This window comes from Salvelinus namaycush, unplaced genomic scaffold (assembly GCF_016432855.1).
Source record: "Salvelinus namaycush isolate Seneca unplaced genomic scaffold, SaNama_1.0 Scaffold1140, whole genome shotgun sequence".
Taxonomy (NCBI): domain Eukaryota; kingdom Metazoa; phylum Chordata; class Actinopteri; order Salmoniformes; family Salmonidae; genus Salvelinus; species Salvelinus namaycush.
The window spans coordinates 43216-57636 of NW_024057832.1; the positions used below are offsets into that span (position 1 = coordinate 43216).

At 45.3% G+C, this 14421-nt stretch overlaps 1 protein-coding gene across 1 annotated transcript; it reads right to left on the minus strand.

Moving 5' to 3' along the window:
- Positions 1-2050: 2050 nt before the first annotated feature.
- On the minus strand, positions 2051-13784 carry LOC120035900 (ribose-5-phosphate isomerase-like). Its single transcript, XM_038982365.1, has 6 exons — positions 13539-13784; positions 6060-6120; positions 5832-5887; positions 5678-5737; positions 3521-3585; positions 2051-2171 (listed from the first exon to the last, which is right to left on the minus strand). Exons 1-6 carry the CDS (start codon positions 13593-13595, stop codon positions 2051-2053), a joined length of 420 nt encoding a protein of 139 aa, XP_038838293.1. The 5' UTR covers positions 13596-13784.
- Between the last annotated feature and the right edge of the window lie 637 nt (positions 13785-14421).

Consider the following 14421-nt stretch of genomic DNA (forward strand, 5'->3'; position numbering starts at 1 on the left):
CATGTTATTACCTGGTACTTCCTGTATATAGCCACGTTACAGGGTACTTCCTGTATATAGCCATGTTATTACCTGGTACTCCCTGTATATAGCCACGTTATTACCTGGTACTCCCTGTATATAGCCACGTTATTACCTGGTACTCCCTGTATATAGCCACGTTATTACCTGGTACTTCCTGTATATAGCCGTGTTATTACCTGGTACTCCCTGTATATAGCCGTGTTATTACCTGGTACTCCATGTATATAGCCGTGTTATTACCTGGTACTCCCTGTATATAGCCGTGTTATTACCTGGTACTTCCTGTATATAGCCGTGTTATTACCTGGTACTTCCTGTATATAGCCGTGTTATTACCTGGTACTTCCTGTATATAGCCGTGTTATTACCTGGTACTCCCTGTATATAGCCGTGTTATTACCTGGTACTTCCTGTATATAGCCGTGTTATTACCTGGTACTCCCTGTATATAGCCATGTTATTACCTGGTACTCCCTGTATATAACCATGTTATTACCTGGTACTCCCTGTATATAGCCATGTTATAACCTGGTACTCCCTGTAAATAGCCATGTTATTACCTGGTACTCCCTGTATATAGCCATGGTATTACCTGGTACTCCCTGTATATAGCCATGTTATTACCTGGTACTCCCTGTATATAGCCATGTTATTACCTGGTACTCCCTGTATATAGCCATGTTATTACCTGGTACTCCCTGTATATAGCCATGTTATTACCTGGTACTCCCTGTATATAGCCATGTTATTACCTGGTACTCCCTGTATATAGCCATGTTATTACCTGGTACTCCCTGTATATAGCCGTGTTATTACCTGGTACTCCCTGTATATAGCCGTGTTATTACCTGGTACTCCCTGTATATAGCCGTGTTATTACCTGGTACTCCCTGTATATAGCCGTGTTATTACCTGGTACTCCCTGTATATAGCCGTGTTATTACCTGGTACTCCATGTATATAGCCGTGTTATTACCTGGTACTTCCTGTATATAGCCATGTTATTACCTGGTACTTCCTGTATATAGCCATGTTATTACCTGGTACTTCCTGTATATAGCCATGTTATTACCTGGTACTCCCTGTATATAGCCGTGTTATTACCTGGTACTCCCTGTATATAGCCGTGTTATTACCTGGTACTCCCTGTATATAGCCATGTTATTACCTGGTACTCCCTGTATATAGCCGTGTTATTACCTGGTACTCCATGTATATAGCCATGTTATTACCTGGTACTCCCTGTATATAGCCATGTTATTACCTGGTACTCCCTGTATATAGCCATGTTATTACCTGGTACTCCCTGTATATAGCCGTGTTATTACCTGGTACTCCCTGTATATAGCCATGTTATTACCTGGTACTTCCTGTATATAGCAGTGTTATTACCTGGTACTCCATGTATATAGCCATGTTATTACCTGGTACTCCCTGTATATAGCAGTGTTATTACCTGGTACTCCCTGTATATAGCCATGTTATTACCTGGTACTCCCTGTATATAGCCATGTTATTACCTGGTACTTCCTGTATATAGACTTGTTATTACCTGGTACTCCCTGTATATAGCCATGTTATTACCTGGTACTCCCTGTATATAGACTTGTTATTACCTGGTACTCCCTGTATATAGCCATGTTATTACCTGGTACTCCCTGTATATAGCCATGTTATTACCTGGTACTCCAGGTATATAGCAATGTTATTGCCTGGTACTCACCGTATATAGCCATGTTATTACCTGGTACTCCCTGTATATAGCCATGTTATTACCTGGTACTCCCTGTATATATCCATGTTATTACCTGGTACTCCCTGTATATAGCCATGTTATTACCTGGTACTCCCTGTATATAGCCATGTTATTACCTGGTACTCCCTGTATATAGCCATGTTATTAGTACACTATTGTTTTTCGTTATTCACTGTATTTATTCCTTGTGTCAGTTTCTATTGTATATTTTAGTATCTTTATCTCTGCATTATTGGAAAAGGACCCGTAAGTCAGCATTTCCCGGTTAGTCTACACGTTGTTTACGATGCATGTGACTAACTTAATAAGAACACAGACCCACCTGAAGTCAGCGATGACGATGAAGTGTTTGGCACAGCCTGCTACGATCTTCTCCTGAGTCAGACAGCCTCTATTATGAGACGGCAAGAGAGAGAAGATAACTAGTCAGGGAGCTTAACAGCATGGATAGTAACGGGCTAGTCTAGAACCTGGCTGTAGTCAGGGAGCCTGACAGCATGGATAGTAACGGGCTAGTCTAGAACCTGGCTGTAGTCAGGGAGCCTGTCAGCATGGATAGTAACGGGCTAGTCTAGAACCTGACTGTAGTCCGGGAGCCTGACAGCATGGATAGTAACAGGCTAGTCTAGAACCTGACAGCATGGATAGTAACAGGCTAGTCTAGAACCTGGCTGTAGTCAGGGAGCCTGTCAGCATGGATAGTAACGGACTAATCTAGAACCTGACTGTAGTCAGGGAGCCTGACAGCATGGATAGTAACAGGCTAGTCTAGAACCTGACAGCATGGATAGTAACAGGCTAGTCTAGAACCTGACTGTAGACAGGGAGCCTGACAGCATGGATAGTAACGGACTAGTCTAGAACCTGACTGTAGTCAGGGAGCCTGACAGCATGGATAGTAACGGACTAGTCTAGAACCTGACTGTAGTCAGGGAGCCTGACAGCATGGATAGTAACAGGCTAGTCTAGAACCTGACTGTAGTCAGGGAGCCTGACAGCATGGATAGTAACAGGCTAGTCTAGAACCTGACAGCATGGATAGTAACAGGCTAGTCTAGAACCTGGCTGTAGTCAGGGAGCCTGACAGCATGGATAGTAACGGACTAGTCTAGAACCTGACTGTAGTCAGGGAGCCTGACAGCATGGATAGTAACGGGCTAGTCTAGAACCTGACTGTAGTCAGGGAGCCTGACAGCATGGATAGTAACGGGCTAGTCTAGAACCTGACTAGTCCGGGAGCCTGACAGCATGGGTAGTAACAGGCTAGTCTAGAACCTGACAGCATGGATAGTAACAGGCTAGTCTAGAACCTGACAGCATGGATAGTAACAGGCTAGTCTAGAACCTGGCTGTAGTCAGGGAGCCTGACAGCATGGATAGTAACGGACTAGTCTAGAACCTGACTGTAGTCAGGGAGCCTGACAGCATGGATAGTAACAGGCTAGTCTAGAACCTGACTGTAGTCAGGGAGACTAACAGCATGGATAGTAACAGGCTAGTCTAGAACCTGACAGCATGGATAGTAACAGGCTAGTCTAGAACCTGGCTGTAGTCAGGGAGCCTGACAGCATGGATAGTAACGGACTAGTCTAGCACCTGACTGTAGTCAGGGAGCCTGACAGCATGGATAGTAACAGGCTAGTCTAGAACCTGGCTGTAGTCAGGGAGCTTAACAGCATGGATAGTAACAGGCTAGTCTAGAACCTGACTAGTCTGGTGAATAAGACAGAAGCTTCTTACCCTCCTCCTTTGATGATTGTGAGAGCTGCATCCACCTCGTCCGCCCCGTCGATGGCCACATCCAGCTGGGAGGGGTTAGAGGTCAAACAGTAGACACACGGGCCACGTTACAGTTCAGAAATATGCATTTTCACCTGCTTTTATATTGTGTTTTTTGCTTCAATAGAGTGATCAGGACCGTGCAACTAGTTAGGGTTAGGGTCAGGAGCAGGTGAGTCCAGCTGTGTATTGTCAGGGGTCACGTTTTATATTGAAAGTGTGTTTTTTGCTTCAATAGAGTGATCAGGACCGTGCAACTAGTTAGGGTTAGGGTCAGGAGCAGGTGAGTCCAGCTGTGTATTGTCAGGGGTCACGTTTTATATTGAAAGTGTGTTTTTTGCTTCAATAGAGTGATCAGGAGCAGGTGAGTCCAGCTGTGTATTGTCAGGGGTCACGTTTTATATTGAAAGTGTGTTTTTTGCTTCAATAGAGTGATCAGGAGCAGGTGAGTCCAGCTGTGTATTGTCAGGGGTCACGTTTTATATTGAAAGTGTGTTTTTTGCTTCAATAGAGTGATCAGGAGCAGGTGAGTCCAGCTGTGTATTGTCAGGGGTCACGTTTTATATTGAAAGTGTGTTTTTTGCTTCAATAGAGTGATCAGGAGCAGGTGAGTCCAGCTGTGTATTGTCAGGGGTCACGTTTTATATTGAAAGTGTGTTTTTTGCTTCAATAGAGTGATCAGGAGCAGGTGAGTCCAGCTGTGTATTGTCAGGGGTCACGTTTTATATTGAAAGTGTGTTTTTTGCTTCAATAGAGTGATCAGGAGCAGGTGAGTCCAGCTGTGTATTGTCAGGGGTCACGTTTTATATTGAAAGTGTGTTTTTTGCTTCAATAGAGTGATCAGGAGCAGGTGAGTCCAGCTGTGTATTGTCAGGGGTCACGTTTTATATTGAAAGTGTGTTTTTTGCTTCAATAGAGTGATCAGGAGCAGGTGAGTCCAGCTGTGTATTGTCAGGGGTCACGTTTTATATTGAAAGTGTGTTTTTTGCTTCAATAGAGTGATCAGGAGCAGGTGAGTCCAGCTGTGTATTGTCAGGGGTCACGTTTTATATTGAAAGTGTGTTTTTTGCTTCAATAGAGTGATCAGGAGCAGGTGAGTCCAGCTGTGTATTGTCAGGGGTCACGTTTTATATTGAAAGTGTGTTTTTTGCTTCAATAGAGTGATCAGGAGCAGGTGAGTCCAGCTGTGTATTGTCAGGGGTCACATTTTATATTGAAAGTATGTTTTTTGCTTCAATAGAGTGATCAGGAGCAGGTGAGTCCAGCTGTGTATTGTCAGGGGTCACGTTTTATATTGAAAGTGTGTTTTTTGCTTCAATAGAGTGATCAGGAGCAGGTGAGTCCAGCTGTGTATTGTCAGGGGTCACGTTTTATATTGAAAGTGTGTTTTTTGCTTCAATAGAGTGATCAGGGACGTGTAACTAGTTTTCCTTCAGAAAATACATCGTTGCAACACATTAGGCTGAAAACAGCTTCATTTTCATCAGATGACAACAGAAGTGTAATGATATTTGTCTGACAGACAAAAAAGTAAATGAGCTTACAATGAAAAAGCAATGTATTTTTTGCTAAAACGATGCATGGCCAACATATTTATAATGTTTAGACCTACCATAGGAAGAATGTAGGCAGCTACAGCTAGCTAATGTTTTGCTTAAAGTTAAACAGGAGAAGAATAGTCTGGCTACACTGAGAAAAGTATCCCCATATCAGTCAGAGCGCTGCCTGCCGACAACTACACGACCCGCGATACTGCCGACAACTACACGACCCGCGATACTGCCGACAACTACACGACCCGCGATACTGCCGACAACTACACGACCCGCGATACTGCCGACAACTACACGACCCGCGATACTGCCGACAACTACACGACCCGCGATACTGCCGACAACTACACGACCCGCGATACTGCCGACAACTACACGACCCGCGATACTGCCGACAACTACACGACCCGCGATACTGCCGACAACTACACGACCCGCGATACTGCCGACAACTACACGACCCGCGATACTGCCGATAAGAACTACAGGCAACTGAAACATTGAAAATAGCATGGGAACATATAAAAAGCTGGTAAAGTTGTTTCTAGCTGAAGTAAGACTGTACCTCTGGGTGTCTGTCCAGATCCGATAGGGTTAAACCATGCTGCAGAATCAACTGACGAGCCTGGAGTTGAGGAGGGAGAGGATAAGGCACAAAGGAACTTGAGCTGTAAATGTTGTCTATGTGTGTTTGTTACACCACAGAGTGACAACTTCACCTGAAAGGAGGTGGGGACACACACGATGTTGAGGTTCTCCTGACGAACCCTCTCCGCTGGAACACACACACACGTTAGATCACAGTGCCAAGTCATCTTAATGAGAGAACACAACATCTGAAAAGGCTCATCGACCAGCCTACATTATGCCCTAATCCCCTTTGTGGACTAATAAAGTACTAGCTTCACTTGTTCTATAATCAACCGTTAGGCTACTAGTCTCCTCACCTAGTCTGTCTACAGCATACACAATGGTGGATCCACTGCCCACTCCGACCACCTGGTGGTTCTGTGATGGAAAGAAAGACGAGTAACAGTCAGTACATGTCACATAATGGTACAACACATTACCTTGGCACATGCTGGGAGATAATGTCTACAACTATGAAAGAACTGCACTTGGCTACAACGAACAACATACCCTGGTTGGCTACAACGAACAACGTACCCTGGTTGGCTACAACGAACAACGTACCCTGGTTGGCTACAACGAACAACGTACCCTGGTTGGCTACAACGAACAACGTACCCTGGTTGGCTACAACGAACAACGTACCCTGGTTGGCTACAACGAACAACGTACCCTGGTTGGCTACAACGAACAACGTACCCTGGTTGGCTACAACGAACAACGTACCCTGGTTGGCTACAACGAACAACGTACCCTGGTTGGCTACAACGAACAACGTACCCTGGTTGGCTACAACGAACAACGTACCCTGGTTGGCTACAACGAACACTGTCACAATACGTTTCTCTTTCCTTGTGTTATTCCACAAATGCATTGATTGTAGCTAATAGCACATTAGTCTCTAGGAAGCGCGTTACACAGAAGGACAGCGCGTTACTGTTAGGAATTTTGTTAATAAATAGTTAAAACAAATTCTAGCTTTAGATAAAACTATAACTAATTGAACTCTGCACGCCTGGTGAAAAGAGATTTGTGTTGTGGGTTATAAAATAAGCAGAAAGGGTCGTTAAACTATGGTTGAACTGACCGAACTTAGCCCTGAGATGTTTAGATAAGGCTGTGGGTAACTTTTTAGGTCTTCCATTATCTTGAGTTGTCTGCTAAAGTGGTAATAAATTATAGTGAGTCTTCAGGATAATTGATTATATTGTGTGTCATGTGTGTGCACTGTGAAGTTGGAATGAACTTTTGAACCTGTTTTCTATTTGTCAGGACAAGGAGACTTATTCTGTAACCTATGACGTCATCTCTTGTATATAAACCTGTGTTTATGATCAAATGGTAGCGTGCTCCGAGAATAAACACTATTATCTAATTTTAATAAGACTGTATCCTGTCTATTTTATGTTAATAAGTATCTTACAAATTCTTAGACAGATTGAATTTAATTAATGAGTATATTAGAGGAATTATTTAATTCCACTAACAGTTACACAGAAAGACAGCGCGTTACACAGAAGGACAGCGCGTTACACAGAAGGACAGCGCATTACACAGAAGGACAGTGCGTTACACAGAAGGACAGTGCGTTACACAGAAGGACAGCGCGTTACACAGAAGGACAGCGCGTTACACAGAAGGACAGCGCAGCGTTGCTTTGGTCATGTTGCCTTTCTATTCTCAACGTCCCTGTTTGGAGTTTGATGAAACCAAGTGTCACCAGAGATGATTAAAACAGATAAAGATGGAGTTAACAATCTGTAGCTAGAGTTTCACCAGATAATGAGATTTAACCAAATATTTATTGTATCCATTACTGGGAGTTACAGGTTGGCCTATACAGAACCTCAGATTTATCAACTAACCTCGTATTGGTGATACTATCTTCCTTCGAGTCCAGTTGCAGGGGGTGGCTTTGAATTTAGAAAATGCTCCGTTAAAATATACGTGTTTTTCTCCATGAAGTACATGGCCATCTTGTCCAGTTCAAATCTGCTCATCGATTGAGAGTGGTGGGTCAAGCCGTAGACAAAACGGGAACTTGCTAGCCAGCAGGCGGAGGTGCAGGTCATGAAAGAAGATGGCGGACAAGAAAAAATAAAATAAAGGACTATATTATGAATAAATATGGAGTGGGGGATTGTAGAAGCCTTCTGGAAGATCTGGTGAAGTAGAAGATGGCGGATAAGAGAAGGGAATGTTGTAGTGGTAGGTACAGCGATGACCGCTGAACAGGAGCTGAGTGTAGATGGAAGCGGTGTGGTGAGGAGAGTTGGAGTCTGGTGCAAAAAGACGGACACGTGCTCTAGTAGCTCAGAGACGGAACCTGAGAGAGAGGTATCTGATGAGAGATACAGGTTGAGGTTGCCTGGGTTACAGTAGTAAAGGAAGTGTTGTATGCAGTGAAGCGGTAGAGGAAGATGGGTACAGGGTGAGGGATACAGAGAGGATTCCCGTGGACAGGGTGAGGGATACAGAGAGGATTCCCGTGGACAGGGTGAGGGATACAGAGAGGATTCCCGTGGTTAGGCAGAGACCAAGAGATGGGAAGAATACAGTGCCTTTGGAAAGTATTCAGACCCCTTGACTTTTTCCAAATTTTGTTAGGTTACAGCCTTATTTTAACATTGTAGATTGATTAAATTGTTTCCCCCCTCAAACAATACCCCATAATGACAAAGAAAAAGCGGTTTAGAAATGTTTGCTAATTTATCAAATAAAAAAACAGAAATATCACATTTACATAAGTATTCAGACCCTTTACTCAGTACTTTGTTGAAGCACCTTTAGCAGCGATTACAGCCTTGCGTATGACGCTACAAGCTTGGCACACCTGTATTTTAGGAGTTTCTCACAGGGAAGACCCTGCAGATCCTCTCAAGCTGTCAGGTTGGATGGGGAGCGTCGCTGCACAGCTATTTTCAAGTCTCTCCAGAGATGTTCAAGTCCGGGCTCTGGCTGGGCCACTCAAGGACATTCAGAGACTTGTCCCGAAGCCACTCCTGCGTTGTCTTGGCTGTGTGCTTAAGGTCGTTGTCCTGTTGGAAGGTGAACCTTCGCCCCAGGCTGAGGTCCTGAAGGCTCTGGAGCAGGTTTTCATCAAGGATCTCTGTACTTTGCTCCGTTCATTTTGCCTCGTTCCTGACTAGTCTCAGTCCCTGCCGCTTAGAACATACCCATATTATGATGCTGCCACCACAATTCACCGTGCCAGGTTTCCTCCAGACGTGACGCTTGACATTCAGGCCAAAGAGTTCAATCTTGGTTTCATCAGATCAGAGAATCTTGTTTCATGTTCAGAGAGTCTTCAGGTGCCTTTTGGGCAAACTCCAAGCGGGCTGTCATGTGTCTTTTACTGAAGAGAGGTTGCCGTCTGGCCACTCTACCATAAAGGCCTGATTGGTGGAGCACTGCCGAGATGGTTGTCCTTCTGGAAGTTTCTCCCATCTCCAGAGGAACTCTGGAGCTCTGTCAGAGTGACCAGATTCTTGGTCACCTCCCTGACCAAGGCCCTTCTCCCCTGATTGCTCAGTTTTGACAGGCGGCCAGCTCTAGGAAGTCTTGGTGGTTCCAAACTCCTTCCATTTAAAAATGGAGGCCACTGTTCTTGGGGACATTCAATGCTGCAGATATATTGTGGTACCCTTCCCCAGATCTGTGCCTCGACACAATCCTGTCTCTGAGCTCTATTCCTTCGACCTCATGGCTTGGTTTTTGCTCTGACATGCACTGTCAACTGTGGGACCTTAAATACAGGTGTTTGCCTTTTCAAATCATGTCCAATCAATTTAATTTACTACAGGTGGACTCCAATGAAGTTGTAGAAACATCTCAAGGATGATCAATGGAAACAGGATGCACCTGAGCTCAATTTCAAGTCTCATAGCAAAGGGTCTGAATACTGATGTAGACAAGATGTTTTTATAAAATTGCAAAAATGTATAACCCTGTTTTCGCTTTGTCATTACGGGGTATTGTGGCTAGACGCTGAGGATTTTTTATTTATTCCATTTTAGAATAAGGCTGTAACGTAACAAATGTGGAAAAAGTCAAGGGGTCTGATTACTTTCCCGAAGGCACTGCATGTGGTTGTCAATTGTACAGCAGAAATGGATCGGAAGTCAGAGAAAATAGGAGGTTGTGGTGGCAGAGAAGTACTCGGGATTGCGAGGATTTATTACAGAACAGTTGCAGGGGGCGTTGAGTGGTCGTGTTATTACAGAACAGCTGCAGGGGGCGTTGAGTGGTCGTGTTATTACAGAACAGCTGCAGGGGGCGTTGAGTGGTCGTGTTATTACAGAACAGCTGCAGGGGGCGTTGAGTGGTCGTGTTATTACAGAACAGCTGCAGGGGGGCGTTGAGTGGTCGTGTTATTACAGGACAGTTGCAGGGGGCGTTGAGTGGTCGTGTTATTACAGAACAGTTGCAGGGGGGCGTTGAGTGGTCGTGTTAATACAGAACAGTTGCAGGGGGGCGTTGAGTGGTCGTGTTATTACAGGACAGTTGCAGGGGGGCGTTGAGTGGTCGTGTTATTACAGAACAGTTGCAGGGGGGCGTTGAGTGGTCGTGTTATTACAGAACAGCTGCAGGGGGCGTTGAGTGGTCGTGTTATTACAGAACAGCTGCAGGGGGGCGTTGAGTGGTCGTGTTATTACAGAACAGCTGCAGGGGGCGTTGAGTGGTCGTGTTATTACAGAACAGTTGCAGGGGGCGTTGAGTGGTCGTGTTATTACAGAACAGCTGCAGGGGGCGTTGAGTGGTCGTGTTATTACAGGACAGTTGCAGGGGGGCATTGAGTGGTCGTGTTATTACAGAACAGCTGCAGGGGGGCGTTGAGTGGTCGTGTTATTACAGAACAGCTGCAGGGGGGCGTTGAGTGGTCGTGTTATTACAGAACAGCTGCAGGGGGCGTTGAGTGGTCGTGTTATTACAGAACAGCTGCAGGGGGCGTTGAGTGGTCGTGTTATTACAGAACAGCTGCAGGGGGCGTTGAGTGGTCGTGTTATTACAGAACAGTTGCAGGGGGGCGTTGAGTGGTCGTGTTATTACAGAACAGTTGCAGGGGGCGTTGAGTGGTCGTGTTATTACAGAACAGCTGCAGGGGGGCGTTGAGTGGTCGTGTTATTACAGAACAGTTGCAGGGGGGCGTTGAGTGGTCGTGTTATTACAGAACAGCTGCAGGGGGGCGTTGAGTGGTCGTGTTATTACAGAACAGCTGCAGGGGGGCGTTGAGTGGTCGTGTTATTACAGAACAGTTGCAGGGGGCGTTGAGTGGTCGTGTTATTACAGAACAGCTGCAGGGGGGCGTTGAGTGGTCGTGTTATTACAGGACAGTTGCAGGGGGCGTTGAGTGGTCGTGTTATTACAGGACAGTTGCAGGGGGGCGTTGAGTGGTCGTGTTATTACAGAACAGTTGCAGGGGGCGTTGAGTGGTCGTGTTATTACAGAACAGTTGCAGGGGGGCGTTGAGTGGTCGTGTTATTACAGAACAGCTGCAGGGGGCGTTGAGTGGTCGTGTTATTACAGAACAGTTGCAGGGGGCGTTGAGTGGTCGTGTTATTACAGAACAGTTGCAGGGGGCGTTGAGTGGTCGTGTTATTACAGAACAGCTGCAGGGGGCGTTGAGTGGTCGTGTTATTACAGGACAGTTGCAGGGGGGCGTTGAGTGGTCGTGTTATTACAGGACAGTTGCAGGGGGGCGTTGAGTGGTCGTGTTATTACAGAACAGTTGCAGGGGGCGTTGAGTGGTCGTGTTATTACAGGACAGTTGCAGGGGGCGTTGAGTGGTCGTGTTATTACAGAACAGCTGCAGGGGGCGTTGAGTGGTCGTGTTATTACAGAACAGTTGCAGGGGGCGTTGAGTGGTCGTGTTATTACAGAACAGCTGCAGGGGGCGTTGAGTGGTCGTGTTATTACAGAACAGTTGCAGGGGGCGTTGAGTGGTCGTGTTATTACAGAACAGTTGCAGGGGGCGTTGAGTGGTCGTGTTATTACAGAACAGTTGCAGGGGGCGTTGAGTGGTCGTGTTTTTGTTCTGAGTGGACAACAGTAGTTTCAAAAACTGGAGCAAAAAGGAAATTGTCTAAAATTGGAGTGGATGATATTTGTGTAAAGGATAATGAATCGCTTCCTGTTGGGATGCGTTTGTTGAGCAAGGATGCATGTGGGAAACCCGTTTGAGGTGTCAAATGGTGAAGTACGCGCTTGGAAAAGTGGTGTCTGTCAGAGAGACCAGAAGTGGTCTTATTTTGATTCATTGCATTTCTGAAGAACAGAGGAAGATTGCAGTGAGCCTCCAACAAGAATCCGGACAACAGAAGTTTTGTGTTTTGAAAGCCGGAGTAGAACACCAGTCGAAGGAGTTATTTCAGTGGTGACGACAGATGTTCAGGTTGAACACCTGAAGATAATTCTTGGTGTGGTTGGTGTCTGACCCTCTGGGCGAATGGAGAAAAAGAAGCCTGTCCGTCCTGTTTTTTGCAATTACCTGCGCATGTGAAACCTGTTTATGTAAGATACGCCGGACAAGCTTTCATCCCCAAACCACTGCAGTGTAAAAATTGTAAAGGATTTGGCCATGTTTTAAGTGTGTGCAGATGAACAGAGTATACTGAAGAACGGTGTGTAGAAGGACGACGGTGTTGCAACTGTGGTGGGGGATCATGAACCCGAGTTCCTGGAGTGCCATGTAAGAGTGAAGGACAACTTGGGTCAAAGTTAGAGCGGCCAATCAAATCTATGTAGAGGTGATCAAAAATAACAAGGGGTTGCAGTGAAGAGATGGTAGTGGATACCTTCTCTGTAGTAAATGTTTGCTGCCAGACAAAAAAGACACCCTGTGTGTTAAAACGGTGGACTTTGTTGCGTTCATTGCCATAGTTAAACTGTACAGCACAAGTCTCAAAGAAGTCAAAATTAGACATTGTGTCTACAGCAGAAAGGTTTTTACGTTGGAAGACATGCAAAGGGTAGTGGCACCTGAAGACCCACACCCCCAGGTTCCTCTTGAGCCTGTATAGGGATCAAATCGGTTATAATTTTAACAGGTAAGTCTGATTTATTGGAAGTTCAGTTTTTTGGGGGGGTGGATCTTGTTTCCATCCCGCATAGTAGGTGGCAGGATGCACATTACTTTGTGGGATCGCCAATATACACCATAGAAGAAATCCACGTGTCTCGATCAATGAGAGAACATGGCGATTTACACATTGCTGGATTAACTCATGGAGGAATTAATTGTATTAACGGAGTATTTTCTAAATTCAAAAGCGCCACCTGCACACAGACATTTTAGACGATAGACGTCGAGTCGAGAACGAAGATCGTATACCATGTTAAGTTTAGTCGAAAATGATCTATGCTCCTGTAAGGCACAGTAATGGTTATACAACATATTTAGTTAATTGACATTATCTGGTAACAATTTGCAACTCTAGACTGATCACCTTAAATCACCTGAAGGTGAGCCAGTATTACCTCATCTTACAAAGCTAACTACCGTGGTGCCAAAGTTTACCACGTTACCTGGCTGGCATAGAAACTAACTAAATAACTGCCTTTGCGCATTCATCGCTGTTAGGAAAGTAGTCATGTCGAACTAAAAACGACATGATTCAAATGTTGTTTGCTAGCTACTAGTAGCTAACTAGCCAGCTCCTATAGCTGTTGTACGGCTTCAGTAACTTGCACATGGCTTGACATTCACGTTGTAAACAGAGTATGCTAGCTATCATCCTAAAACAAGCCCCTGTAGTTAGCTCGCTATATGAATGTCAATGCAATACCAACTATATTACCTGAACATGGTTATCCACCGCAGCGTAGCCTGCTAGTTTCTTCGCCTCTTCTGCCATGACGTCTCTGTGACCCTAAACAGACCCACTTGCCTCCGGTTCTGGGTGAACTGACAGCCTCCTGCAGAACTGTCCCGCTGCAACAACCTCCTTCAGAAAAAGCACAATGTGCTGCTAAAGAAGCGTAGTGTGTTGAGTTCGCTGGAGTCATGTGCCACTTGACTAACGCGGTAAAAACTTCTTCTTCTTCTTCGGTGGGGTTTATCGGCGGTTGGCATCCAACGTTATGGTGCATGACCGCCACCTACTGTACTGGAGTGTGGGCCAGAGACATGAAGAAACGAAATCCTACCTGCAAGCCCCGTTGATCTTTAAAACGATACCATATTTGAGACTACATCTAATGACGTTCTACTCAATATACTCTTTAAACTAATTTATTGTATCCCCCTTCTCCCTCATACTAGATCTCAGCCTCTCTCTTTTTTAACCTGCTCCTACCATCTCTACACTGTCCATATCAGGCTTTTAACCTGCCATCTCTGCACCATCACTGTCCATATCAGGCTTTTAACCTGCCATCTCTACACCATCACTGTCCATATCAGGCTTTTAACCTGCCATCTCTGCACCAGCACTGTCCATATCAGGCTTTTAACCTGCCATCTCTACACCATCACTGTCCATATCAGGCTTTTAACCTGCCATCTCTGCACCATCACTGTCCATATCAGGCTTTTAACCTGCCATCTCTACACCATCACTGTCCATATCAGGCTTTTAACCTGCCATCTCTGCACCATCACTGTCCATATCAGGCGTTTAACCTGCCATCTCTACACCATCACTGTCCATATCAGGCGTTTAACCTGCCATCTCTGCACCA

What these genes read in the sequence shown, in the direction of transcription:
- LOC120035900 (XM_038982365.1), bottom strand. Translation starts at nt 13,595, where the DNA reads ATGGCAGAAGAGGCGAAGAAACTAGCAGGCTACGCTGCGGTGGATAAC. An exon ending in GTATGCTGTAGACAGACTAG is followed by an intron (nt 5,888 to 6,059) that starts GTGAGGAGACTA and finishes TGTGTGTTCCAG; the next exon opens with CGGAGAGGGTTCGTCAGGAG. An exon ending in ATCTGGACAGACACCCAGAG is followed by an intron (nt 3,586 to 5,677) that starts GTACAGTCTTAC and finishes AACCCCTCCCAG; the next exon opens with CTGGATGTGGCCATCGACGG.